The 26,520-nt window shown below is 41.3% G+C and overlaps 1 protein-coding gene across 2 annotated transcripts in view; it reads right to left on the bottom strand.

The window, feature by feature from the left end:
• Positions 1-26,520, bottom strand: part of EIPR1 (EARP complex and GARP complex interacting protein 1) — a 242,741-nt gene that overhangs the window by 55,616 nt on the left and 160,605 nt on the right. The window contains exons 1-2 of one of the 2 annotated variants that reach the window (XM_075863904.1): positions 15,426-15,517; positions 12,645-12,744 (exon numbers count right to left, since the gene is read on the bottom strand). In XM_075863904.1, the coding sequence (XP_075720019.1) occupies positions 12,645-12,744; positions 15,426-15,454 (129 nt within the window). In that variant the 5' untranslated portion in view covers positions 15,455-15,517. Of the gene's footprint in view, positions 1-12,644; positions 12,745-15,425; positions 15,518-26,520 lie in introns of those variants that run through there. The other variant, XM_075863903.1, reaches the window with a different exon arrangement.

Here is a 26,520-nt window from a genome sequence, read left to right as displayed (position 1 = left end):
TAGTATTATTATTCTAGTAATATAGTGTTCTAGTAGTTCAAATAACTAATTGATTAACAATAATTTTGTATTGTATCAAATTTGAAAGTAATGCGGCCCGTCAACTTCCCATTTTTTCTATATGCGGCCCACTTACCCGGCCGAGTTTGAGACCCCTGATCTAAAGCATACCACATCATCAGCATGTATGGATGCCAATGGAACTGGGTCACTGGTGTTTATTGATGATGTAACTGCGACTAGAAGTATCTGGATGAATTGTGAAGGACATAGAGTGAGCGATTAATGCAATATTTTTGTTTAACCTCTTGAATTAAAGCTGGAAGTCTACACTTCAATCACATCTTCAAATTCATTGTGGTGGAGTACAGAGGCAATATAATTCTGGGCCCAACTGCATATTAGCACATAATTACAGTTTATGTTATAGTCAAATATATGTACAATGAATGTGATCAGGATTGATCGCAGAGTACAGTTCATAATTCTTCCTTTAACCCCTTCAAGACACAGCCTGTTTTGGCCTTCAGGACACAGCCAATTTTTTCAAATCTGACATGTTTCACTTTATGTGGTAATAACTCCGGAATGCTTTTACCTATCCAAGCGATTCTGAGACTGTTTTCTCGTGACACATTGGACTTTATGTTACTGGCAAAATTTGCTCGATACATTAAGTATTTAATTGTGAAAAACACCAAAATGTAGCGAAAAATTGCAAAAATTTGCATTTTTCTAAATTTATATGTATCAGCTTGTAAGACAGATGGTAATACCACACAAAATTGTTGCTAATTAACATCACCCATATGTCTACTTTAGATTGGCATCGTTTTTTGAACATCCTTTTATTTTTCTATGACATCACAAGGCTTAGAACTTTAGCAGCAATTTCTCACATTTTCAAGAAAATTTCAAAAGGCTATTTTTACAGGGGCCAGTTCAGATGTGAAGTGGATTTTAGGGCCTTATATATTAGAAACCCTCGATAAGTCACCCCATTTTAAAAACTTCACCCCTCAAAGTATTCAAAACAGCATTTAGAAAGTTTCTTAACCCTTTAGATGTTTCACAGGAATTAAGGCAAAGTAGATGTGAAATGTTCAAATTTCTTTTTTTTTTTTGCAGAAATTCATTTTTCATCTATTTTTTTTGTAACACAGAAAGTTTTACCAGATAAACGCAACTCAATATCTATTGCCCAGATTCTGCAGTTTTTAGAAATACCCCACATGTGGCCCTAGTGCGGTAATGGACTGGAGCACAGGCCTCAGAAGCAAAGGAGCACCTAGTGGATTTTGGGGCCTCCTTTTTATTAGAAAATATTTTAGGCTCCATGTCGGATCTGAAAGGCTCTTGCGGCACCAAAACAGTGGAAATCCCTCAAAAGTGACACCATTTTGGAAACTATACCCCTTGAGGAAATTATCTAGGGGTATAGTGAGCATTTTGACCTCGCAGGTTTTTTGCAGAAATTATTGGAAGTAGGCCGTGAAAATGAAAATCTACATTCTTTCAAAGAAAATGTAGGTTTAGCTAATTTTTTCTAATTTGCACAAGGACTAAAAGGAGAAAATGCACCACTACTTTTGTAAAGCAATTTCTCCCGAGTAAAACAATACCCCGCATGTGGTCATAAACGGCTTTTTGGACACACGGCGGAGCTTAGAAGGGAAAGAGCGCCATTTGGCTTTTGGAGCTCAAATTTAGCAGGAATGGTTTGCGGAGACCACGTCGCATTTGCAAAGCCCCTAAGGGACCAAAACAGTGAAAACACCAAAAAAGTGACTCCATTTAGGAAACTACACCCCTTGAAGAATTCATCTAGGGGTGTAGTGAGCATTTTGAACCCACAGGGGTTTCATAGATTTTATTAGAATTGGGCAGTGAAGATAAAAAAAATCCTTTTTTTCCAATAAGACGTAGCTTTAGCTCAACATTTTTCACTTTCTCAACAAATAAAGGAATAAAAGAACCCCAACATTTGTAAAGCAACTTCTCTGGAGTACGGCAATACCCCATTTGTGGTCATAAACTGCTGTTTGGGCACACGGCAAGGATCAGAAGAGAAGGAGTGCCATTTGGCTTTTGGAGCACAGATTTTGCTGGATTGGTTTCTTGACACCATGTCACTTTTGCAAAGCTCCTAAGGTGTCAGTACAGTGGAAACTCCCCAAAAGTGATTCCATTCACAAAACTACACCCCTTGAGGAGTTCATCTAGGGGTGTAGTGAGCATTTTGACCCCACAGGTGTTTCATAGATTTTATTAGAATTGGGGAGTGAAAATAAAAAAAATCCTTTTTCTTCAATAAGACGTAGTTTTAGCTGAAAATGTTTTATATTCTCAACAAATAAATGTAAAAGAGCACCACAACACTTGTAAAGCAACTTCTCCTGTGTATGACAATACCACATATGTGGTCATAAACTGCTGTTTAGGCACAGAGTAGGGCACAGAAGGGAAGGAGCACCATTTGGCTTTTGGAGTACAGATTTTGCTGGATTGGTTTCTGGGCGCTATGTCGCATTTGCAAAGTCCCTGTGGGACCAAAACAGTGGATCCCCCCCAGAAGTGACCCATTTTGGAAACTACACCCCTCAAGGTATTCACCTAGGGGTGTAGTGAGCATATTAACCCCACAGGTGATTGGCAGAAATTGGTGTGCACGTGATGTTGCAGAGTGAAAATGGTTTTTCAATAGATTTGCCAATATCCAGCTTGTGCCACTGGAGACACACACCCCAAAAATTATTAAAAGGGTTCTCCCGGGTATGGCGATGCCATATATGTGGAAGTAAACTGCTGTTTGGGCACACTGTAGGGTTCAGAAGGGAGGTAGAGCCATTTGGCTTTTGGAGCGTGGATTTTGCTTGTAGTAGTTTTGTTTGGAGTCTTACTGGTGTTTCCGTTTATAATGTGGGGGTACATGTAAGGCGGGCGGAGTATATAAGGGGCATAGTCAGGTGGTATAGTGGGGTAAAAAAAAAACAATAAAATAATCCATAGATGTGTGTTATGCTGTGACACAATCCTTTCTGCACAGGCCGGTGTCGCACTAATAAATGGTCTTTACTTATCCCCCTTTTGGTCCGCACTCCGCATCTTTGAAGTTTGGGGAATTTTGCTGGGAAAGTGTTGTCCTGGTATAATACGGGCACCCTCACTTCCAGCAGATATGTTTGGGCCCTCCCCTTCCTGGATCCCTAATTTTAGGGGCCTTGATAATTCGCCACTTGAAACAGAAGAAACGTTCCCCTAGGGCTGCACAACTGCATATTTTTATTTTCTGGCTTATTGGTGCCTTGACTAATTTTATTTTTTCATAGACGTAGTGGTATGAGGGCTGTTTTTTTTTGCGGGACGAGCTGTAGTTTTTATTGGTACCATTTTGGGGTACACGCGACTTTTTGATCACTTGTTATCCTTTTTTTTTTGGGAGGCAAGGTGACCAAAAAACAGCAATTCTGGCATATTTTTTTAGTTCTTTTTATACAGCGTTCACCACGCATTATAAATTACATGTTACCTTTATTCTGCGGGTCAGTCCGATTCCGGTGATACCTAATTTATAGCACTTTTTATGTTTTACAACTTTTTGCACAATAAAATAACTTTTGTAAAGAGAATGGATTTTTTCTGTCGCCAAGTTGTGAGAGCCATAACGGTTTTAAATTTTTCGTCGGCGGAGCTGTATGAGGGCTTGTTTTTAGCGAGACGAGTTATAGTTTTTATAGGTACCATTTTTAGGTACATGCGACTTTTTGATCACTTTTTATTTCAATTTTTGGAAGACAAAGTGACCAAAAAATAGCAATTATGTCAGAATTTTTTAGTTATTTTTTTTACGGCGTTCACTGTGCGGAATAAATAACATCATATTTTTATAGTTCAGGTCGTTACGGTCGCAGCGATACCAAATATGTATGGCTTTATTATTTTTTTCAATAATAAATGACTTGATAAGGGAAAAAGGGCGATTGTGTTTTGTGTTATTATTTGAAACTTTTATTGTATTTTTTACAACTTTTATTTTTACTTTTTTGGCACTTTTTTTGACACTTTTCTTTAGTCCCACTAGGGGACTTGAAGGTCCAACAGTTTGTTTGATGTTCTAATACATTGCACTACCTATGTAGTGCAATGTATTAGAACTGTCAGTTGTTCACTGACAGCAAGCCGATCAGGCTCCGCCTCTGGGCGGGGCCTAATCAGCTTACGTAATGGCAGACAGGAGTCCATTGTTAGGGCTCCTGTTGCCATGGTAGCAGTCGCCAGCCTTGCCATCGCGTGGCAAGGCTGCCGATTTGCTACAAACCTCTAGGATGCAGCGATCACAATGGATCGCTGCATCGAAGGGGTTAATGCCAGGAATCGGAGCTAGCTCCGGTTCCTGGCGATAGATCGGGGTGTCCGCTGTAACATACAGCGGACACCCACTGCTGATGACGCCGGCTCAGCTTCTGAGCCGGAAGCTGAGCCGGCGCCATCTTGCCGATGGTACCGGAAGCCTCATGGGCCCCGCCGACGACGGGGCATAGGAGGATTCCGTTGCTGGCGGACCGGGAGGTAAGCATTAGCCCTCCGATCGCCTTTGCAGCAACCGGCAACCCAGCGATCACGTTGCTGGGGCGCCGGTGGCTATAAACTCCTCACATGCTGCGATCGATATTCAACGCAGCATGTGAGGGGTTAATCGGTCGGATCGGAGGCTAGCTCCGGTCCTGGCCGATACCTCAGGGTGCCAGCTGTAACATACAGCTGTCACCCGGCGGTGATGTCGCTGGCTCAGCTCCTGAGCCAGCTTCATCTCCATGACGTACAGTTACGTCAAGATGCGGGAACAGTCCATCTCCCATGACGTAACTGTACGTGATTTTGCGGGAAGGGGTTAACACCTTTCCGAAAATTTGACGTATCCATATGCCAAAGTCAGGTAGGGGTAGTATGGAACGGGCTCACTGAGTGAACCCGCTCCATAAGTTGCGGGTGTCGGCTGTATGTTACAGCCGACACTTCAGAGTAACGAGCGGGATCGCACTCGAGCGCGATCCTGCTAGTTTAACTCGTTAAATGCCGCAGTCAATAGCAACCGCGACGTTTAAATAGATAGAAAGAGGGGGGCGACCCCCACTAGCAGCTCATCGCGCCCCCCTCCCCGAAATGCAATCGCGGGGTGGCGATGGTTGCTATGGCTGCCTGGGGGCCTAATGAAGGCCCCCAGGTCTGCCATCTTTGTGCTCCTAATAGATGCCTGTCAGAATCACGATTTACTGCAATACATTAGTATTGCAGTATATAGTGCAAGCGATCCAACGATCGCTGGTTGAAGTCCCCTAGGGGGGGGACTAATAAAAAAAGTAAAAAATTAGTAAAATAAAGGGGGGTTTTTTATGTTAAAAAAAATAAAAATTAAAAAGTTCAAAAAACCCACCTTTTCACATTTCCCCCCAGAGCATAGTAAAAAAAATTATCATAATTTGTATCGCCGCATCCATAAAAGTCTTAACTATTACAATATATCATTATTTAACCCGCACGGTAAACGCCGTAAAAAAAAAAAATGTAAATGCCAGAATCGCTCTTTTTTGGTCACCTCACCTCCCACAAAAAATGAAATAAAAAAAGTTATCAAAACATAGCATGTACACCAAAATGGTATCATTAAAAACTACAGCTTATCCCGCAACAAATAAGCCCTCATACCACTTAATCGACGGAAAAATAAAAAAGTTATGGGTCTCAGGCTCTCAGAATTTGGCGACACGAAATAAATTGTATTTTTTACACTTAGGTTTTTACTTGTAAAAGTAGTAAAATATAGAAAAAACAATATATATTTGGTATCGCCGTAATCGTATTGACCCACTGAATAAAGTTAACATGTTGTTTTAATTGCACAGTGAATTCCTTAAAAGCGAAGCGCAAAAAATGCAGTTTTTTTCATTTTCTACCCCACAAATATTTTTTTTCCCATTTCCTAGTACATTATATGGCACAATAAATGGTGCTATGAAAAACTCCAACTCGTCCCACAAAATTCAAGCCCTCATAGGACTATATCGACGGAAAAATAAAAACAAGTTATGGCTTTTGGAAGGTGGGGAGGAAAAAACAAAAATGAAAATCTGAAAAATGGCTGCGGCAGGAATGGGTTAAAGGCGCTCGAGGCTGTAAACCATATTTTTTTTAAAAGGAAAGGCAATTTTGGTGATAAGCCAATTTTTGAACAGAGTGGATCATTGTGAAAAATGGAGTTGGGCATTGAAATGGCGCTTCAACTGTGACATGTTGACCTCTGAGATTGCCATCTGGAAAGCTGTGGCACGGAGGTCCAAAGGCGCCATATCCCTGGTGTCTATTGCATGGGCCAATGGTCTTGAATTGTGTAGTGAACATTGCCATGGGGGGCTTAACTGCAAGGTGGGTAGTATGCCTTCCCCTGTTTGGTCCAGTGGCTCAGATACAGTGAAGAAGAGACAGGGGAAACATTCTGGGCCAGGAGGTCAGTGGTAGTGAAAGGAGAAAAAATTTCTGTAGACCTCAACTGTAGAGTTATCTCAATTTCAATCAAGAAGCACTTCTTAAAGAGAACCCGCCACCATCATTTCACCTATTGAACTTTACTTATCCCTCACTGGCTGCCGTTATCCCCTCTCCTAAACTCCTCCTCCGACTGTAAATAATGGCCTGCAAACATTTTGCACTTTTTATCGTAATAATCAGGTGTTCCTTTGTGCACACACCAGAAGAGGACATCAATGCACAAGCGCGGGATTTTGTGTGCCGGGGGAAGGCGAGGAGCTGTCAATCAAACGTAAGGAGGCGGGGTAAACTCGGAAAGACTTGAGGAATGAAGATATGACTCTTTTCAAGCGAAGATATGACTCTTTTATGCTCATTAGCATACGGTGTGGGAACACTAAAAAGCTGAATACTAAAACTACATTGCCAACTATGAAGACAATTATGGGTTATATAGAAATAATTTTTCACCCACTACCACCAGGTATTGCTGGTTTAATAGGTGAAATGCTGGTGACAGGTTCCCTTTAAGCAAGATGAAGACTGGGAGAAACCTTTTTGTTGCCCTCTAGTCTGGAACACTCGGAAACACAGTTCAAAGGAACACATATCTTTAGACTGAATGGCCATACCCCACTCTGACACATTGTACCATTTATAGAACCACCGATTTCAATCAGCTAAACTTAGAGGTGCTTCAAAAAAATAATAATATACCCTGTGACACTTACATTTATGATGCGTCTAGAGTCCTGGGCAGATCTTGCAAATTGAGGAAAACTCCAATTAACAATCAAGTGTTTAGATGCTTTACCAAGCTCTGTGGCCCCCTTATTCTCTGAGTTCCAAGTCACAGTTCCAAACTAAAGTTATCTTTTAAACTGTTCCCGAAATATGCAAGAAGAAGTGGGGGTCCTCATTACAGACCTCTTGCCTAATTTTTATTGGACCAATGTAAATAGAAAGACAATTCGTTATGATTAGGGATCTATAGTAATACTAAAAAAAACCTGTAAAATATTCAATTACAGTGTAGCTATTGATCAAGTCACTAGTATGCTGTAAAACCACTGCCAAACCATCCTCCGTGTTGTGCTGTCCTTGAATTACTAACTTGTAACCCAGATATCTGTTGTTATTTTTTTTTTAACAAACTCATTTATTTTAGGAAAACTACAAGCTTACATTTGGCTTCACGCTGTTTTGGATTGAAAACATTCCCCTAGGGTCATTTCAAAAGTTGTTTGCGGTTGCTTGAAAATCTCCTGGTATTGGGTATACTTTAATTTCCTCTGCAAATTATAGTGAAATAAAATCTGTAACATCTAAAGCTATGTTCACACAGGTGTAATGTCTTTCGTTTATAATGGTGTGCTATTCTTGCTGTCAAAGTTGACAGGACCCTCGACGAAGGCCCTCAAGAGCAATGTGAACAGAGTATTTAAATACATCAGTAAAAGTAACAAACGAATGCAATTCCAAAATATCCAATAGGGAGATAACCAAATACATGCTCATAAATATCTTTTCCAACACAGGAAAAAAATAAACTATAAGTATAGCACTTAATAAAGAGGATTCAGAGCAAGAAGGATTGAGGATCATCAATATCATAGATAATATTGATATAATGATTTTGCTTTTTCTGCTAATTGCACAACTGCAATAGCTAAACTAAAGACTTTACCCTTTAAACCCCCGTACAGGGACCTGGACTTTGGTGCACGGAATCCCCAGGTCGTAGTTCCCAGAGTAGTCGATAGAGATATTAGACAAAACAAGAGTAAATAAAGTCGTGCCGGGCAATAGTCTTAGGAAGCGACAAACACAGGGTCAAGCCAAGGGTCAAATTCTAGGAGGGGAACCGCAAAAACAAAACGGATTGCAGGAGAGTAGTCAAGGGTTTGATTACCAATAGCAACAACAGGCAGAGAGGAAATCCAAGAGGAGTGGCCAAATAAGCCGGGTTCAGTAACTATTAGCAATAACAACTTGAGAAATGTCTCTCACAAAAACCAGGATAGAAAACTATTGACTGGCACAGAAGCCAGGTACAGAGTACTTCAAATATAGCGCCAAGTAGCGCTCTGTTTGGCCAGGAAGCAGGCTGATTGGCCAAATGGCTGTAACTTTATAATCAGGTGGCCATGTGCACTGTACATGCCCAGCAGTCGGCAGCTGACCGATGAGGATGGCGCAGGAACGGTAGGGTGAGTATGTTACATAAGGCATGTTCACATGTTGTATATTTGTTGTAGACATTTCTGTGCCAGAAATCTGTCCCAAGTATTCCAAATGGGGATGTCTCTGCATCATGGACATGTGACTTCTGTAAAATCCCACTTATCTGTATGGGATGGATTTCTGCCACAAATGTCTTCCATCGATGAGAATACCCTTTTGGGACTATTAAATACTGTTTTTTAATATCTAACTTCTATGCTGAGATATGATCACTGGAAGAAGGCCTAAAGCCTGAGCTGCTTTACCGAGAGATTCTGATGACAACATGTCCCCTTCTGATTTCAGGTACAGCGTTGTCATGGAAACTTTGTTTGAATCCAAATAACCAAAAACATTGATCTACATCCTACCTGGATTGAAAAGTAGCAGTTACATGTATATGCTGGGACATCTAAATATATTGTCATTTCAATTCACAAATATGGCTACATTACAACACGGCAACTGACAGACAGGAGGAGAGAAAATTATGTCATCAGAATTTCTTAGTAGTGCAGTGTAAGGCTTTGAGCCTATATCATAGAGGAAATTTAAAAAAAAAGTTTTCACCTTTTTAATGTACTCTTCAGGCTCTTTAAATTTGTAGGGCTTTCTTTAAACTTCCTCTGCCGAATCCAGGTAAGACCTTCTGGGGGTAGAAGGTCGCGCTAACTTCAGGCAAAACTAAATTTTCGTTTTTTCCCTAGGTAAGATTAAACATTGCACAGCATTGCCAGTGTCCTACTGGTTCTTAAAAGAGGTTGTCCAGTCCTAAGAAATTGATGGCCTATATTCAGGACAGGCCATCAATATCTCATCGGTCGGGGTCCGAATTCCGGCACGCCCGCCGATCAGCTGTTTTGAAGGGGCCGCAGCGCTACTTCACATTCATCTCCTTTACTTATCACACTGTGAATCACCAACACACTTGTAGCGGCGGTTCACGTTATTACAGCCTTCTCCCATTTACTTCACTCATATGAGCTTTTTGACCCCTTTAAAACGGCTGATCCGCAGCGGGGGTCCTAAAGTCGACCCCCGACTAATGAGATATTGATGGACTGTCCTGAGGATAGGCCATCGATTGCTCAGGACTGGACAACTCTTTTAACCTCATACTTCACCAGGGGAACACTATGTTTTACAAACATTATCCAATTAACATGAACAAGCCTTCTTATTTTAAAATATCTCTCGGCTTGGTAGTACAATTGTAGCTAGATATCGTGGTGACAGTCACACCGCAGACCAGCTGACTGCTCCATCATCTCTAGGGAAACACATTTCACTCATCTCATAGACAGACTGCTATAAAATGCTAATTTTATTTCAATCTGTTTCCACTTCTGCTATGAAAGAATTTTTTTTTGTCTGTTTGAAAAATTAATGAGGAATTCTCACCAAAAATTATTTCAGATGCACAGGAAAAATCCTCTCGATTTACATATGTAAGAATATTATTGTCTTTTCTGCCAAGCATTATTAAATTGCTTTCCCACTACTCAGCTAGGAGATGCTTGACGTGAGTAGATGAATGCAAACCACAAATAAACGTGTTATCTGTATACATATTAAGGTCCTTTTACAAAGGCAAATATTTTGCGCCGATTGACAATATAGCAAATGGATCAGGGCTGGTTTAGCTCCATTTACATGGAGCAGTCATTACTGTATGTGTCCAAACGATCATTAGTGCGATCGTTCAGGCACATACAGTTTCTTATTGTCAACAGCACATCCCTGTTTACAAGGGGAGATGTGTTGCCGACAACCAATGATTTTAATGGGCGCATAAAAGATCCGATCACCCGACAAACAAGCTCTGCGGGCCAATGATCGGGTACGAGCATTCGAAAGTGTGCTCGTTCATCCGATCATCGGCCTGCATAAAAGGGGTTTTACTCAATGTTTACTGGGTATACAATAGAGGCAGTGGCAGTATCGATACTTCTATTTGTCTTGGCGATCATGTGATTGCTCATACAGCTGTCATGTGGGAATACATAGTGTAAAAATAATAATAATAAACTCTGAAGGTCTTTCTTTTCAGACCTTGAAGAGGACAAGTTGAGAGAGAACAAAAGTGGAAATAAATCAAATAATAATAATAAAAAAATCAAAACATACGACTAATCTATGAAATAAAATCCCTAATAACCCCTGCCAAACCACGTACAAAGCCACAGCTCTGGGGCAATTCCCCTAACTAGGTCATATTATAGATCAAAATGAACAGTAGACAATAGCAGACACAAATATAATGTAAAGGATCTGCCAGACACAGCTTCTGTGTCGACGCCCGTGGGTAATCAGTCTGCACCTGCTCCTAGGTCTGAGAGAGTGACACGATCTTCTACCAGTCAGGCTGGGAGGCTGAGGAGTGGGAGAGCCTATCACAGCCTGGCCAGACAGAGCTAGCTCCCGCCCTCTGTCTATTTATACCTGCATTTCCTGCTCCTCCTATGCCTGTGATTCTTTTCTGTTTCCTGGCTCTGCTGCTCCTGCTATGATTTTTGACCTTGCTTCATTTTTGACCCTGGCTTTACTGACTACGCTCCTGCTCTGCGATTTGTACCTCGTGCACTCCTGGTTTGACTCGGCTCGTTCACTACTCTTGTTGCTCACTGTGTTGCCGTGGGCAACTGCCCCTTTCTCCCCCTAGCTCTGTGTACCCTTGTCTGTTTGTCTGTCGTGCACTTATTGAGCGTAGGGACGGTCGCCCAGTTGTACGCCGTCGCCTAGGACGGGCCGTTGCAAGTAGGCAGGGACTGAGTGGCGGGTAGATTAGGGCTCACCTGTCTGTCTCCCTAACCCGTCATTACATATAATTTCTATTTTAGGGGTTCTTCTATGTGATTAAAAAAGAAAGTTTGTGGAAAGGTAAATTAAAAGGGTTTTCCCATCACAGGATATGCCATCAGTTTTTCATCCATGTGAAGTGTAATGGTGGGGGTAGGGAAACAGACAAGTGAGCCCTAATCTACCCGCCACTCAGTCCCTGCCTACTTGCAACGACCCGCCCTAGGCGACTGGGTACAACTGGGCGACGGACCCTACGCTCAATAAGTGCACGACAGACAAACAGACAAGGGTACACAGAAGCAAGGGAAAAGGGGCAGTTGCCCACAGCAACACCGTGAGCAACAAGAGTGGTGAACGAGCCGAGTCAAACCAGGAGTGTACGAGGTACCAAACGCAGAGCAGGAGAGTAGTGAACAAGCCGAGTCAAACCAGGAGTGTATGAGGTACCAAACGCAGAGCAGGAGAGTAGTCAGTAAGCCAGGGTCAATATGAAGCAGGGTCAAATAGTTCAAGAAGCTGCAGCAGGGCCAGGAAACCAAACGAGAAGAATCACAAGCAAGGAGGAACAGGAAAGGCAGGTATAAATAGACAGAGGGCGGGAGCTAGCTCCGTCTGGCCAGGCTGTGATAGGCTCTCCCACTCCTAAGCCTGCCATCCTGGGTGGTGGAAGATGGAGTCAGTCTCACAGACATAGAAGCAGGTGCAGACTGATTACCTATGGGCGTAGACACAGAAGCTGTGCCTGGCAGATCCTTTACATGAAGTCAGACTGTTGGGACCTCCACCGATCCTGATAATGTGTGTGTGTGTATATATATATATATATATATATATATATATATATATATATATATATATTTACACACATTATCAGGATCGGTGGAGGTCCCAACAGTCTGACTTCACATTGATGAAAAACTGATGGCATATCCTGTGATGTGAAAACCCTTTTAAATCCTTTTAATTTACCTTTCCAAAAACTTCACATAGAAGAACCACTAAAATACAATATATATAGTGAACCTACACCACCCACCAATCACAAGTGCATTACAAATAGAAAGTAGAAATCTAGTTTTATAAGGATTATTTACCACAGCTTTTGTAGAGCTTTCTTGCAAATCCCACATCATCAAGCAATTGTCGGCCAAAGACATCATTTTTTTCCCATCGCCCAATGGTTCCCAAGTGACACTAGAGGAAAGAGAGACAGATATGTACAAAACATTTGATAACTGAAATATACAGTGTGTGAGTAAAGGGTCCATAAAACATTAAAATAGGTTCCGTCTGGATTTTGAAATTCCTTTTATAAAACAAAACTGTCAAAAGTTAATATCCAACTTTAACACCATGTCGTTTTAGGTCCAATAGTCTGTACTGATTAGTTTATTATTTCTTTCTTTCTCTACAACAGTCCATAACAGCTCTGTTTTTCTGATACACAGCTCCAGATCCCCTACATTGACAGTTAAATGATAAAATTCAGTCTACTTTGCAGGCACCACTAGGGAGCTTGGGAGATCAATGCATACGGTTTATAGATTGTACTCAATAAGAAAAAAGTATGGAGTGTAAGCTCCTAAGTCCCTCCCTAGTGGCGTCTAAATGTGATCATTTATCATATTTGTATACAGGGGATTTAGAGGTTTGTATCAGAAGAACGGAGCTGTGATGGCTAAAAAGAGCACAGAATTTTTGGATTGTTTAGATTACGAAAGAGAAAATGGTGCTCAAGGGTCGATATTCACCTTCTATAAAATTTCAAGTGAACATCCTGGTTAAAACGTAACGAAATATAATTTCATTATAACATATTCCAAGCTACATAATTTATCTTTTTCTTATAAAATCTCGGACAAGAAAAAAGTAAAACCCTCTAAAAACATATTCCAATATCGGTTTGTTTATTTAAAGATAAAGTTTCAATGCCAACTGATTGTTAAAAGATAAAAAAAAAGGATAACGACGATTGTTTCCTATAGAGCGTAGGCGATCATGATCATAAAAACATATCGGGGAGTTGTTAATTATGTCATTTTTTCATTCTTTTTTTCTTTACAGTGGCGCCATGTATCAGTTATGTGAGTTATACTTATTAAATGTTGTAGAACCCTTGTACACTACATTGGAGTCTATTAGCAAGCCTGTAAATACCTAAGAAAAACATACACACTGTACAAGAAATTCCCCTACCACTCATAATACTACTACGTTAACGGAAAAAATAATGTATTACCATGTAGGAAAGCCATCACCTGAAAACTCCAATGTACCCTTAAAGGAATCTTCTCATCTCAAATATATATGGCATATCCACAGGAATGTTCTGATCGGTGTGGATCCCTATGTGGAGAACAGTGGATCCCTCTACCCCCATCCCTCCTCGTGTGGGTTGCTCAGCTGTTTCCGTAACTCCCAAATAAGGGAATTTAAAGAACATTCCCGTGGATATGTTATACATTTTTGAAATCGGAATAACCCTTTAAAGGTACACACAAACAAAAAAAAACAACTAGGTATATTTTATCATATGAAAGTTGCACTTCTAGTGACCATCACATGGGTTGTAGAATTAAAGAGCATCTCTCACAGTTCAATTATAATAAATATTATCTAATAATAAATCAATATCGCTTATGTTCCATTCCTTGTGTCGGCTTAGAAACACCTATGCAAAATACTGACCAAATTATATTGCCATTTACAGGTGAAAATGTGTCTAGAGGTTTGCTTATCTCTAAAGAACATGGGGTAGATCTTATTGATGCTCGTTTCCGTGAAATCTCTGATCAACCACATTCACGGTTACTCAGCAGGTCAGTCAGCTCCGGTATTCTACCTACTTGTAAAAAAAAAAAACAGAAACCAGAAGAGTCTTATTGAAGACCTGTTTCCTATCCTGATATTTTAGTAAATACTTACATTCCCCATATTTTGGAGTATCTCTTCTTTGCATTGTGCCATTCCCGTTAATCCTCCTGGAAATGTATCAATAAATTGACAACTAGGCGTTATAGTGTTGGGAGTGTCAGTCTGTGTAGGTAAACCCTGTTGACAATGGAAATGGTATCACCAAGTTGTCAATGTAATCACACATTTCTAGGAGGAATAACAGGGGGAACGGAACAATTTAGAGTTCTAAGAAAAGATGCTCCAGAATTGTCATTTCATGGGAGAAGTATTTACTAAAACAGACACGACAGGTGAGCTGGCCGGTCCTATTTAAAGACAAAGGGATTCTGAAGCTGCAGCCTTGACGCAGGTGTGATCAGAGCCTGAGAATGCCCCCCCCCCCCGAATGTCTAACATATGAAAGTTAAATAACCAAATAAAAACCACAAGTGGTTGCATTTCTTACCATTAAACTAAAGAGCCACCTTACAAAGCAATGCCCTCTGTGGAAGACTCTGCATGACCAGGCCTCCTGATGGCACAAACGCTTTTATCTTTTGGGTCATCCGTGTATATATGTACGTACGTACGTACGTACGTACGTACGTACGTACGTACGTACATATATTCATTCATGTTAACAATGGGTGGAATGCTATCAAAACGTAAAGCAACATTTCAACTTTTTAAAAAAAAATAAAAAATTCCACTCCTCCATCCCAACTGTATCCAGTCCGCAATTTGGCAAGTCCAGGGAGAATTTGTGACCAAGGAAGTAATTTACTACTGTTTATGACATCAGACAATACATCAGAGCATAAAAATAAAAAAAAGATTTTATATATATATATATATATATATATATATATATATATATATATACACACACACACACACACACACACACACACACACACACACACATGCAATATGACATGATACAGCAGTGGGCAGGGCTGCGGTTCATGCACGAGCTCCACCTGTACACTCTTGAGATAGGACAGTCCATATTTTCCTCCGCTCAGCTTGCTTCCTGTCAGCGTTTCCGTTGACTATCCAGCCAACCGGGGGATATGTTTTTTTTTTCTAATTTAATGCACTGCAGCAGGAAAGCACTCTTGTGGAAAGACAAGAGCATCCTGGATGGCTAATTCTCTCTGACTGATTTATAATTTGCGAAAGATGATGTGACCTTTAAAACCCGCCAGGCTGTTCTCGCTGCCGCTGTTTTCTCCAGAAAATGCTGCTGATGCTGTTCACAGGATTTCCACTGAGTGCTTTCTTGCTCTAATTTATCTTCCTGCAAAGGATTTTAGTGCCTGCTGTCTCTCTCTGTCTTGCTGTGCTTAGACCGTGCATATAACCAGAACACGGCTTCATCTTTCTTCTGTCCTTAACAGCCTCAGTTTTACCACACTTCACAGCGAGAAAAGCACTGCTGATGTACTGGCTCATTTTACTAGGGTACTTACAGACAGAAAATGAATACGTTATCCCGCCATCCTTATATAGGTCACCAGCGCTGAGTGCTATGTCTGGCAGAGCTAACTGGGGGCCTTAAAAGCCTATAAAACGTAAAAGTATGAGGCAAATAAAAGTGCGACATATAAATAGAACTGCGAATACTATTCCCACATATGTATATAAGCAATTCTGGAGGTTCCCAGAACTGAAGATATGTGAGATACAGTAGTAACCACGGTGGCAGACATTTTCTTTCACTTCCTGCAGAAATGCAGTAAAGGCGGCCTCCAGCCAGCTTAAAGGTATTTCCCATCAATAAATACTGATTGTTAGACCCCGCACCTTAGAAAAGCTCCACTCCAGACAGAGCACTGTACTCGAATTGCAACCCTATTCAGTTGCATGGGTCTGTGATGCAATTCCCAACACAGGGAATTGGTGGATGTCCCAGTAGTTGAATGCCCACTGATCAAACATTGTTCCCATATCTTATTGATATGCCATCAATGTTTATTGCTGGAAAACCCCATTAGGTCACCATATTGGTTGTCACATTGCTTTGCCAGAATACTAGTTATTAGAGAGAACCTCTCAGCTCTCCCGACACGTCTGTTTTAGTGAATATGTGAATTCCCTCTGCAATAACTGCCAAGCACAGAGATGTGGTGTCACCATGACATCATCGGGACATAATGGCGCTCCTTTGCTTGTGGTATGCAGCTTCAGCCTCAGAATATGAACCCACTGCAGTTTGTGTCTTCATTTCTCCTGAAGCTTAAAGGGGAATCGCTCAAGGGTTTGGTTATAAGCCCTGGTGTTGAGCTCCTGGCATTTGTTCCGGTTGTTCACAGTGATTTTCCTGTGTTTGACCCAGCTATTATCTTTACTCTGCTTGCTTTGACTTATTCGTGTGCCGGCCTCTGGTCGGGCCTTGCCTCCGGCCGGACCTTGCCTCCTGATTTTGATTACGGTGGTCGCCCGCCTGTTACTGACACGGATCTTTTTGACCGGATCAAGGGCGAAGAACAGGGAATTCTTTAGACTTGCATCCCAGGTTACCCTACGCCAACTCAATAATGGTCCCACTACGCTGTGCTAACTCTGCTTCAACATATTCGAGACGTCATCCAAATTCGGACTACGCTAGACAGGGCCCGGCTTTCAGGTACAATCTTTGGGCTTATAGTACAATAAGAAGTGTTGCAATAACAATTCTGGAGAATATTTTCTTAGAACTCTGCATTGTCCCATTGCTCTGTTAGTTTTCCTGGAAATGTTTGAATAAATTAGCAGCAGGGTGTTACCATTACCCTTTTCATTAGAGTGTCTCTACTGTCTGATTGGACACTGTCAGAATGTGTGGAAACACAGCCCATTGACAAGGGGAATGGTAACACCTCGCTTTCAATTTATTCATACAGTTCCAGGAGGATTAACAGAGGAACAGCACAATTCAGTTCTAAGAAAACCCCCCCAAAAAAACGATATTTCATGAGATAGGTCGAAAACGACACGTGGACCGCAAGAGGAGAACACTTAAATTCAACATCACAAACGCAAGCTTAAAAACCTCTAAAAGGCATAACTATAGCCACACAAAAATATAGATTTGGATTTACAAAAGTTAAATGAAATGTAACTACCACGTAATGTCTGCATATACAAAACACAACAAGTAGTATATAAAGTCACACATCGACTCTGAGGTCACCTTGTATTAGTGTCTGGCCATCAGAACACATTATTTTGCAGTAGTTGCTCCTGTCGCACAGCTCCTATCAGGAGACCTGCAATTTACCAGGTTCCCAGCTGTTCCTTCCTTATACAGCACTTTAAAACACCACCGTTCCATTTGCTCCTCATGACTGAATGAAAAGTATACTGATTGGATCAGTCACACAAATTCCTCTGCCACAAATATCCCTTCAGTCATTAACCATACTGAAAATTACAAACAAGTCTCCCTCACTGGAGCACCTCATGCACTAAACAAATACGGAGAATGAAGTAGGGGGAGAATGCAATTTAGGTCTGGATTTCCATTCCCACCAGATGCATCTTTTCTATGAACTAAGGTCTGAACTAATTCTGGGGTCTGGGGTCTAAACTAAGTACTTTAACCCTTTAGAGACTCAGCCAATTTTCGTTTTTTCCTCATTTTCTTTTTTTCCTAACCGCCTTCCAAAAGCCATAACTTTTTAATTTTTCATTGACACAACCGTATGAGGGCTTGTTTTTTGCGGACAAGTTGTAGGTTAATAGCACTATTTAATGTACCTGTCGCGATCTGTGGGTATGTGGACCCACTAGGCCGCACCGCCGTAGCAGGGAGGCAGCTGGCCAAACAACAGGGAACCCCAGCAATATAAAGTCCCACACAAGGGTACCTGGATAGTCCAGACAGTGACCGCAGTTCTGGCACGGATGGAGGTGGGTGTAGCAGGTAACGCCAGAGGTGGCGGATGACAGCAGGTGCCGCAGGTTGCACCAGACGCCAAACTGCTACAGTACCATATAATGTGAAACTGAAGGGGATGGAATGGAAACGAAACAGTGAGAACAAAGAGAAATCTTGGTCAAAAAAAAATATTTGTTTTGTATTGCCATATTCTGAGAGCCATAACTTTTTTGTATTTTTCCATCGATTGAACAGTGTGAGGTCTTGTTTTTCGTGGGGGATGCTGTTGTTTTTTCAGGTACCATTTTGGGGTACTATGAACACTTTTTCTTCCATTTTTGTGGGAGATGAACAAAGAAACAACAATTCTAGTGTTTTTTCAGCGGTTGCTGTGCGGGTTAAACAATGTTATATTAGAATAGGTAGGACTTGCGGACGCGCTGATACTAATTATGTAAAATGTATTCCTTTTTTTACATTACTTCAGGGGAAATTTTTTTTTTTTTAACCTTTAATTATTTTTTTTTGTACATTAAAAAAAAACTTTATTTAACTTTTTTTTTAACTTTTTTTATTAGTCTACCTATGAAACTTGAACTTGCGATTGGGTTGGATCGCTTGCACAATATACTGCAATACTTATCTATTGCAGTATATTGTGTTTTTTACCGGTTCCTATTAGGGCATAATAGGGGCATAAAGTATGCAGACCTCGGGGCCTTTATTAGGCACCCAGGCTGCCTAGACAACCATCGAAACCCTGCAATCGTGTCGCGGGAGGGCTGATGGTCTGTCGGTGGGAGCCACTCCCCTATTTCTAATGGCTTAGATGCAACAGTCACTATTGACCGTGGCTACTAAGTGGTTAAACGCTAAGATCAGAGTGATCTCCGATCCCGGCCATTGCACTGAAGTGTCGGCTGTATGCTGCAGACAACAATCGCTGAGCATGGAGCCAGGCTCTGCCCATAAAGCTTCTCCATTTGCCTCCTTGGCGACTGTCACGTACAGTTATGTTGCATGTCACCAAGGGGTTGATTAAAGGGGTTGTCCAGGAAGGGGGCGGTTTTTCATACTGATGGCCTATCCACAGAATAGGTCATCAGTATATGATGGTGGGGGTTCGGCACCCGGACCCTTCACCGATCAGCTGTTCCGGTTGACTCCGGGCACCGGAAGTTATGTAGTGGTCGGTGCCAGAAACAGATGGCTCTGGTCAAAGTATAGTGGCCGTGCTGCAGTACTGCAGCTCTGCTCCTATTCAAATGAATAGGAGCAGAGCTGCAGTAACCCAGCACGGCTATACAGTGACTGGAGCCTTCTGCTTCCGGAACCGACCACTGCATAACTACCGGTGCCCGAAGGCAGCCGGAACAGTATCGTTGCGGGATTCGAGTGTCGGACCTCTAACGATCATATACTGATGACCCTTCCTGTGAATAAGTCATCAGTATGGAAAACCACTCCCTGCCTGGACAACACCCTTTAAGTATTGCAATACCAAATAATACAACTTTACAAAAAATATTACTGCAGGATGGAATAAGGAAGAAGTCGAGAGGAACTTAATGTATGGTGCAGGGACAAGGGGCTCTATTGATGCCACTGCTAGGAGGGAGAAAGCATTAGAAATCACATAGCTTCAAAATTAAATTTGTAGACAAGTTAACATACTGAAATACTGTAGACTTTGAACTGGCCATAAAATGAAATTAAGATTCAATATCCTTCAATATCGTCAAATAATAGGAATCATTCATGAGTGTAACTATAGCGTTGGCGACTCCGGTGCAATAAGATTTTCTTTTTTTGTGGGGAGAAAACCCTGTTGTGTGGTCTAGATCTATTGTTTGGGTTCTCCTTTTTGCAGAAGATACAACATACAACACTACAATTAATCCGTAATGTGAAAGCAGTTATGCGGTTGTTTGCATTACTAAAGTCCAGTTTACAGTCAACAAGGTGGGGGACCCATTCCTGACTTTGCCATGGACCCTATACATTTTAATTATATTCTTGAATGACTGTAATAAATTTACTTCATAGTCCGTTTATTTTTAGCGGATTTGATTTAGTATCTTATTTTATCTAACATATTTTTTAAAGGGTAACTAAACATTTAACAAACTGTATAATTTTGTTCAGTACGGAACAGCAGTTCCATGGGGAGGCAGAAACTCCTAGCATCACCAATGTCTATGATGCCAGGAGTCCCGTTCACCTGTACCACGGTCAAGCCGGGCATTGCGGCCGACACACGGACCGTTTTTCACTGCCCAAACTTAGTCGTGGGCATGAGGCCTAAAACCCCATTCACTCAGTGCAGGTTAACATATGTCAGGGCACAAATTGTCTAAAGAAAATAAAAAGGTAAAACACAAACATCTTTTAGGGCCTGTAAACATCAGCGTTTGGCTTCCGTTCATCGGTTCCAGCAGATCTTTTAGTCGTGGAAACCGATAAACGTAAAGCCGAACGGAAACTATAGCTTCCGTTTGCATTACCATTGATTTCAATGGTAATGCTTCTGTTGTAGTTGGTTTCTGTTTCTTTCTGTTCTGTACATTTTCTGTGTTTTTTTCACGGAAACAATAGTGCTGTCAACTACACTATTGTTTCCGTGAAAAAAACAGAAACTTTATGAAAGGAAATAAACGGAAACCAACTGCAATGGGAGAATTACCATTAAAATCAAGCTATAGGTTCCGTTCGGCTTTCCGTTCATCGGTTACTCCGACGAAAAGGTTGAACGGAACCAATGAACGGAAACCAAACGCTGATGTGAACAGGCCATTAGCTCACATCAAAAATGCATTTTTGAATCCAAACATGTAAAAATTACACCGAAATGATATAATCAAAGTCTTCTCAACACAAGGTTTTGCCAAATTCTTTCAGTGCAGTAGTAGTTCAACTTTGTGCCTCACTAAACTGCAAAATGTCAACTGGCTTTACCACCATAAGGACGCGGCCTATTTTGGGCTTCATGTAATCCCAGACAGACTCGATGATGTTGAGATCGGGGCTCTGTGGGGGCCATATCATCCCTTCCAGGGCTCCCTGTTCTTCTTTATGCTGAAGAAAGTTCTTAATGGCATTGGATGTATGTTTGGGGTCGTTGTCCTGCTGAAGAATAAATTTGTAGCCAATATCATCAGATGCCTCCCTGATGATATTGCAGGATGGATAAGTATCTGCCTGTATTTCTCAGCATTGAGGACAGCATTAACCCCTTAATGGGAACCGGTCAACCAGCAATACCTGGTGGTAGTGGGTGAAAAATTATTTCTATTTAACCTATAATTGTATTCTTAGTTGGCTCTGTAGCTTTAATAGCCGATTTTTTAGTGTTCCTGCATCGTATGCTAATGAGCATAAAAGAGTAAAATCCTCATTCCTCAAGCCTTTCCGAGTTTACCCCGCCTTCTTACTTTTGATTGACAGCTCCTCGCCTTCCCCCAGCACACAAAATCCTGCGCTTGTGCATTGATGTCCTCTTCTGGTGTGTGCAAAAAAGGGACACCGGATTATTCTGATAAAAGGCGCAAAATGTTTGCAGAACGTTATTTACAGTCAGAGGAGTAGGAGTTTAGGAGAGGGGATAACGGCAATTAACTTTTTATAGCAGCGGCCAGTGAGGGATAAGTAAAGTTCAATAGGTGAAATGCTGGTGACAGGTTCCCTTTAAGGACGCAGCCTTGTTTTGGCCTTAAGGCTCAGAGCCCATTTTTCAAATCTGACATATTTCACTTTATGTGGTAATAACGTCGGAATGCTTAAACCTATCCAAGCGATTCTGAGATTGTTTTCTCGTGACACATTGGGCTTCATGTTCGTGGTAAAATTTGGTCGATATATTCAGTGTTTATTGGTGAAAAATGGCAAAATTTAGAGAAAACGTTGAAAAATAGCATTTTTCAGAATTTAAATGCATCTGTTTGTAAAACAGACGGTTATACCACCCAAAATAGTTACTAGTTCACATTTCCCATATGTCTACTTTAGATTGGCATCGTTTTTTGAACATTCTTTTATTTTTCTTGGAAATTACAAGGCTTAGAACATAAACAGCAATTTCTCATATATTTAAGAAAATTTCAAAAGCCTTTTTTTTAAGGTACCTGTTCAGTTCTGAAGTGGCTTTGAGGGGCCTATGTATTAGAAACCCCGACAAAACACCCCATTTTAAAAACTAGACCCCTCAAAGTATTCAAAACAGCATTTAGAAATATTTTTTTTAACCCTTCAGGCATTTCACAGGAATTAAAGCAAAGTGGAGGTGAAATTTGCATATTTCATTTTTCTTGCTGAATTTCAATTTTATTGAAAAATTTTTCTGTAACAGAAGGTTTTACCAGAGAAACACTACTAAATATGTATTGTCCAGATTCTGAAGTTTTTAGAAATGTCCTACATGTGGCTCTAGTGCGCCCTACTATAATGTATTTTAGGCAGCATGCCAGGTTTGAAGAGATGTTGAGGTGCCAAAACAGTAGGAATCCCCCAATAGTGATCCCATTTTGGAAACTACACCCCTCAAGGAATTCATTTATGGTTGTTGTTATCATTTTGACCGCACAGTTTTTTTCACAAGACCTATTTGAATTGGGCTGTGAAATTAAAAAAAATGTAATTTTTTCCAATAAGATGTCATTTGTGATCGAAATTTCTTATTTTCACAGGGAACAAAATACCCATTTTGTTGCCCAATTTGTCCTTAGTGTGGCAATACCCCATATGTGGGGATAAACTGCCGTTTGGGTCCATGGGAGGGCTCAGAAGGAAAGGAGCGCTATGTGTTTGTTGGAGTCCAGATTTTGCTGGATTGGTTTTCGGGTGCCATGTGGCATTTGCAGAGCCCAAGAGGTATCAAAGCAATGGAAACCCACCAGAAGTGACCTCATTTTGGAAACTAAACCCCTCAAGGAATTCATTTATGGGTAATGTGACCATTTAGACCCCATAGTTTCTTCACAGAACCTATTTGAATTGGGCTGGGAATTAATTAATTTTTTCCAATAATATGTAGTTTTGGCTGAAAATGTCTTATTTTCACAATAAATAAATTACCCCATTCTGTTGCCCAATTTGTCCTGAGTGCGGCAATACCCAATTTGTGGTGATAAACTGCCGTTTGGGCCCATGGGAGGGCTCAGAAGGAAAGGACCACCATTTGGCCTACTGGGGATTTTCTGGTGCGAAGTCATGTATGCAGAAGCCCCTGAGGTACCAGTACAGTTGAAACCCCCAAGAAGTGACTCCGTTTCAAAAACTACAAGGCATTCATCTAGAGGTGTAGTGAGCATTTTGACCGGAGACATACACCCCATAAACTGTAATGTGGATTCTCCTGGGTATGGCAATACCCTCAATGTGGCTGTTATCAGCTGCCTGGGCACGCAGCAGGGATCAGAAGGGAAAGACGAGGGGGGGATAAGCTGTGCAGAGTGCATCAGGGGAAGTAAAACTAGGGTAGATTAAAAATAAAGGGATGTATGATACATTTTAAAACACTCTTTCATACAGAGCCTTAGTTTTTCAGGACACGTGTCACATTGATATATTGTGTCCTCCCTTATCCCCCTCTTATAGCAGACTTTGCACCTCTTTTGACTTATGCCCTTCTTGCCAGTTCGGGTAACTTCTTCTGGAAAGTGTTGCCCTGGTACGATGCGTGTGGCCTCACTTCCAGAAGTACTGGGTGCCCCCCCTTCTGGGTCCCTAAAAATTAGTTTCTTGATAACCACTTCTTGAAATTCCAGGAAAGTTCCCGTCTGGCCTGTACATCGATGTAGCACGTACGCATTGTATAATGCCATCTGTATGATGTGCACGGCCAGCTTCTTATACCACACCGCATGGCGCTGTAGGGTTTCAGGACTTGATCTGACAAGTCCACCCCTCCCATGTACCTATTGTAGTCCAGGATGCAGTCTGGTTTGGGGGTCTCTGTACTGGTACCTCGTCCTGGTACATGGGTACTGGTATGGCCATGTATTGTTGTCAGTACAAGGACATCTCTCTTGTCCTTGTACTTGACACACAATACGTTGCAGCTAGATTGTGCCCTGCTCTCACCCCTTCTTGTTTGCCCTGCAGAATCTTAGGGAGGCCTCTCAGATTTCTTCTAGCAGTTCCACATGCCGCAGGACTTCTGGAAGCGAGGCAGTTGAAGAGTGGGACGCTGGTATAAAAATTATCCAGGTAGAAGTGGTGACCCTGGTCCAGCAGTGGATGCACCAAATCGCACACAATGTTTGCATTAACTCCCAGTAAGGGGGGGCATTCCGGGGGCTGAATACTGGTGTCCTTTCCTTCATATATCCTAAATTTGTAGGTATACCCTGATGCACTCTCGCACAGCTTGTACATCTTCACGCCATACCTTGCCCTCTTACCCGGCAGGTACTGGCGGAATTGAAGCCTCCCTTTATAATGTACCAAGGACTCGTCAATAGAAATACAATTCTCGGGGCTGTATGCTTGGGAAAACCGGGCACTGAAACGGTCTAATAGGGGTCTCCATTTATACATACTGTCAAAACTGGAGTGGGCACGGCTCATTATCATTATAATGTAAGAAGCAAAGTATTGCCTAATTTATTTATTTTTTTATGTTCCAGTTCAGTTCTGAAGTGGCTTTGAGAGGCCCATATATATTAGAAACCCCTATGAAACACCGCATTTTAGAAACCAGACTCCTCAAAGTATTCACAACAGCATTTAGAAAGTTTATGAACCCTTTAGGTGTTTCACAGGAATTTAGAGCAAAGTAGGAGGTGAAATTTAATTTTTTTTCTTTTTTTGTCAAAAAATCCTTTTTATAACGCAAAAGGTTTTACCAGAGAAACGCAACTTAATACTTATTGCCCAGATTCTGCAGTTTTGAGAAATATCCCACATGTGACACTAATGGACTGAAGAACCGGCCTCAGAAGCAATCCTAGTGGATTTGAGGCCTCTTTTTTATTAGGCACCATGTCCGGTTTGAAGAGGTCTTGTGGTGCCAGAACAGTGGAAACCCCCCCAAAAGTGACCCCATTTTGGAAACTAGACCCCTTGAGGAATTCATTGTAGTTTTCATGGGGTGCATGTGGTTTTTTGATCAGTTTTTATTCTATTTTTTAACTGGCGTGGTGACTAAAAAACAGCAATTCTACTATTGTTTTTTTATTATATTTTTTATACAGTGTTCACCGTGCGCTATAAATGACATATTCACTTTATTCTGCGGGGTGATACGATTACGGTGATACCATATGTTTATTGTTTTTTTTATGTCTTATGGCGTTTGCACAATAAAATACTTTTTGTAAAAATTCATTTACTTTTTGTGTTACCTTATTCTAAGAGCCAGAACGTTTTTATTTTTACATCAAAAAAGCCGTGGCAGGACTTATTTTTTGCGTAACGAACTGTAGTTTTGATCAGGATCATTTTTAGGTGCATGCGACTTTTTGATCTCTTTTTATTCCATTTTTTGGGAGGTGAAGTGACCAAACAATTGTGATTTTGGTACGGTTTATTACTATTTTCTTTTACGGCGTTCACCGCGCGGGATAAATAACTAAATCATTTTGTAGCTCAGGCCGTTACGGATGCGGCGATACCAATTATGTATAGTTTATTTGTTTATATATTTTTATTAATAATAAAGGACTGATAAGGGAAAAAGGGGATTTTTACTTTTAAAACTTTTATTTTCTTATTTTTACACATTTTTTTTACTTTATTACTTTGTCCCACTAAGGGACTTGAGGGCAGGGGGCCCTGATCGCAATTCTAATACACTGCACTACATGCATAGTGCAGTGTATTAGAGCTGTCAGCTACTCACTGACAGCAAGCATAGTGGGTCCTGACTTTGTCAGGATCCACTAGGCTTCCGTCGATGGCATAGCCGGACGCCATTGTTAGGTGTCCGGTTGCCATAGTCACCATCGCCGGCCGCTATCGTGTAGCTGGCCGGTGATGGTAGCTTAACCCCTAAAAAGCCGTGATCTCTATTGAACTCGGCTTTTAAGGGGTTAATCAGCGGGGACACAGCGATCGGTCCCCGCTGTAGAAGCTGTGACAGCTGCTGTACGAGACAGCAGCTGTCACAGCTCCTGTATGTGTCGGCAAGACGGCCGAAATGGCCACTACTCCCGCGACGTACTATTCCGTCGGCTCTTCAGCCCTTCGGTGAACAAACTGCCTTTTGTTACATACAA

Source organism: Rhinoderma darwinii, chromosome 4, assembly GCF_050947455.1.
Source record: "Rhinoderma darwinii isolate aRhiDar2 chromosome 4, aRhiDar2.hap1, whole genome shotgun sequence".
NCBI lineage: Eukaryota > Metazoa > Chordata > Amphibia > Anura > Rhinodermatidae > Rhinoderma > Rhinoderma darwinii.
Note: the sequence above shows the minus strand (reverse complement) of the source record. Positions and strands in the feature narration are given on the sequence as shown.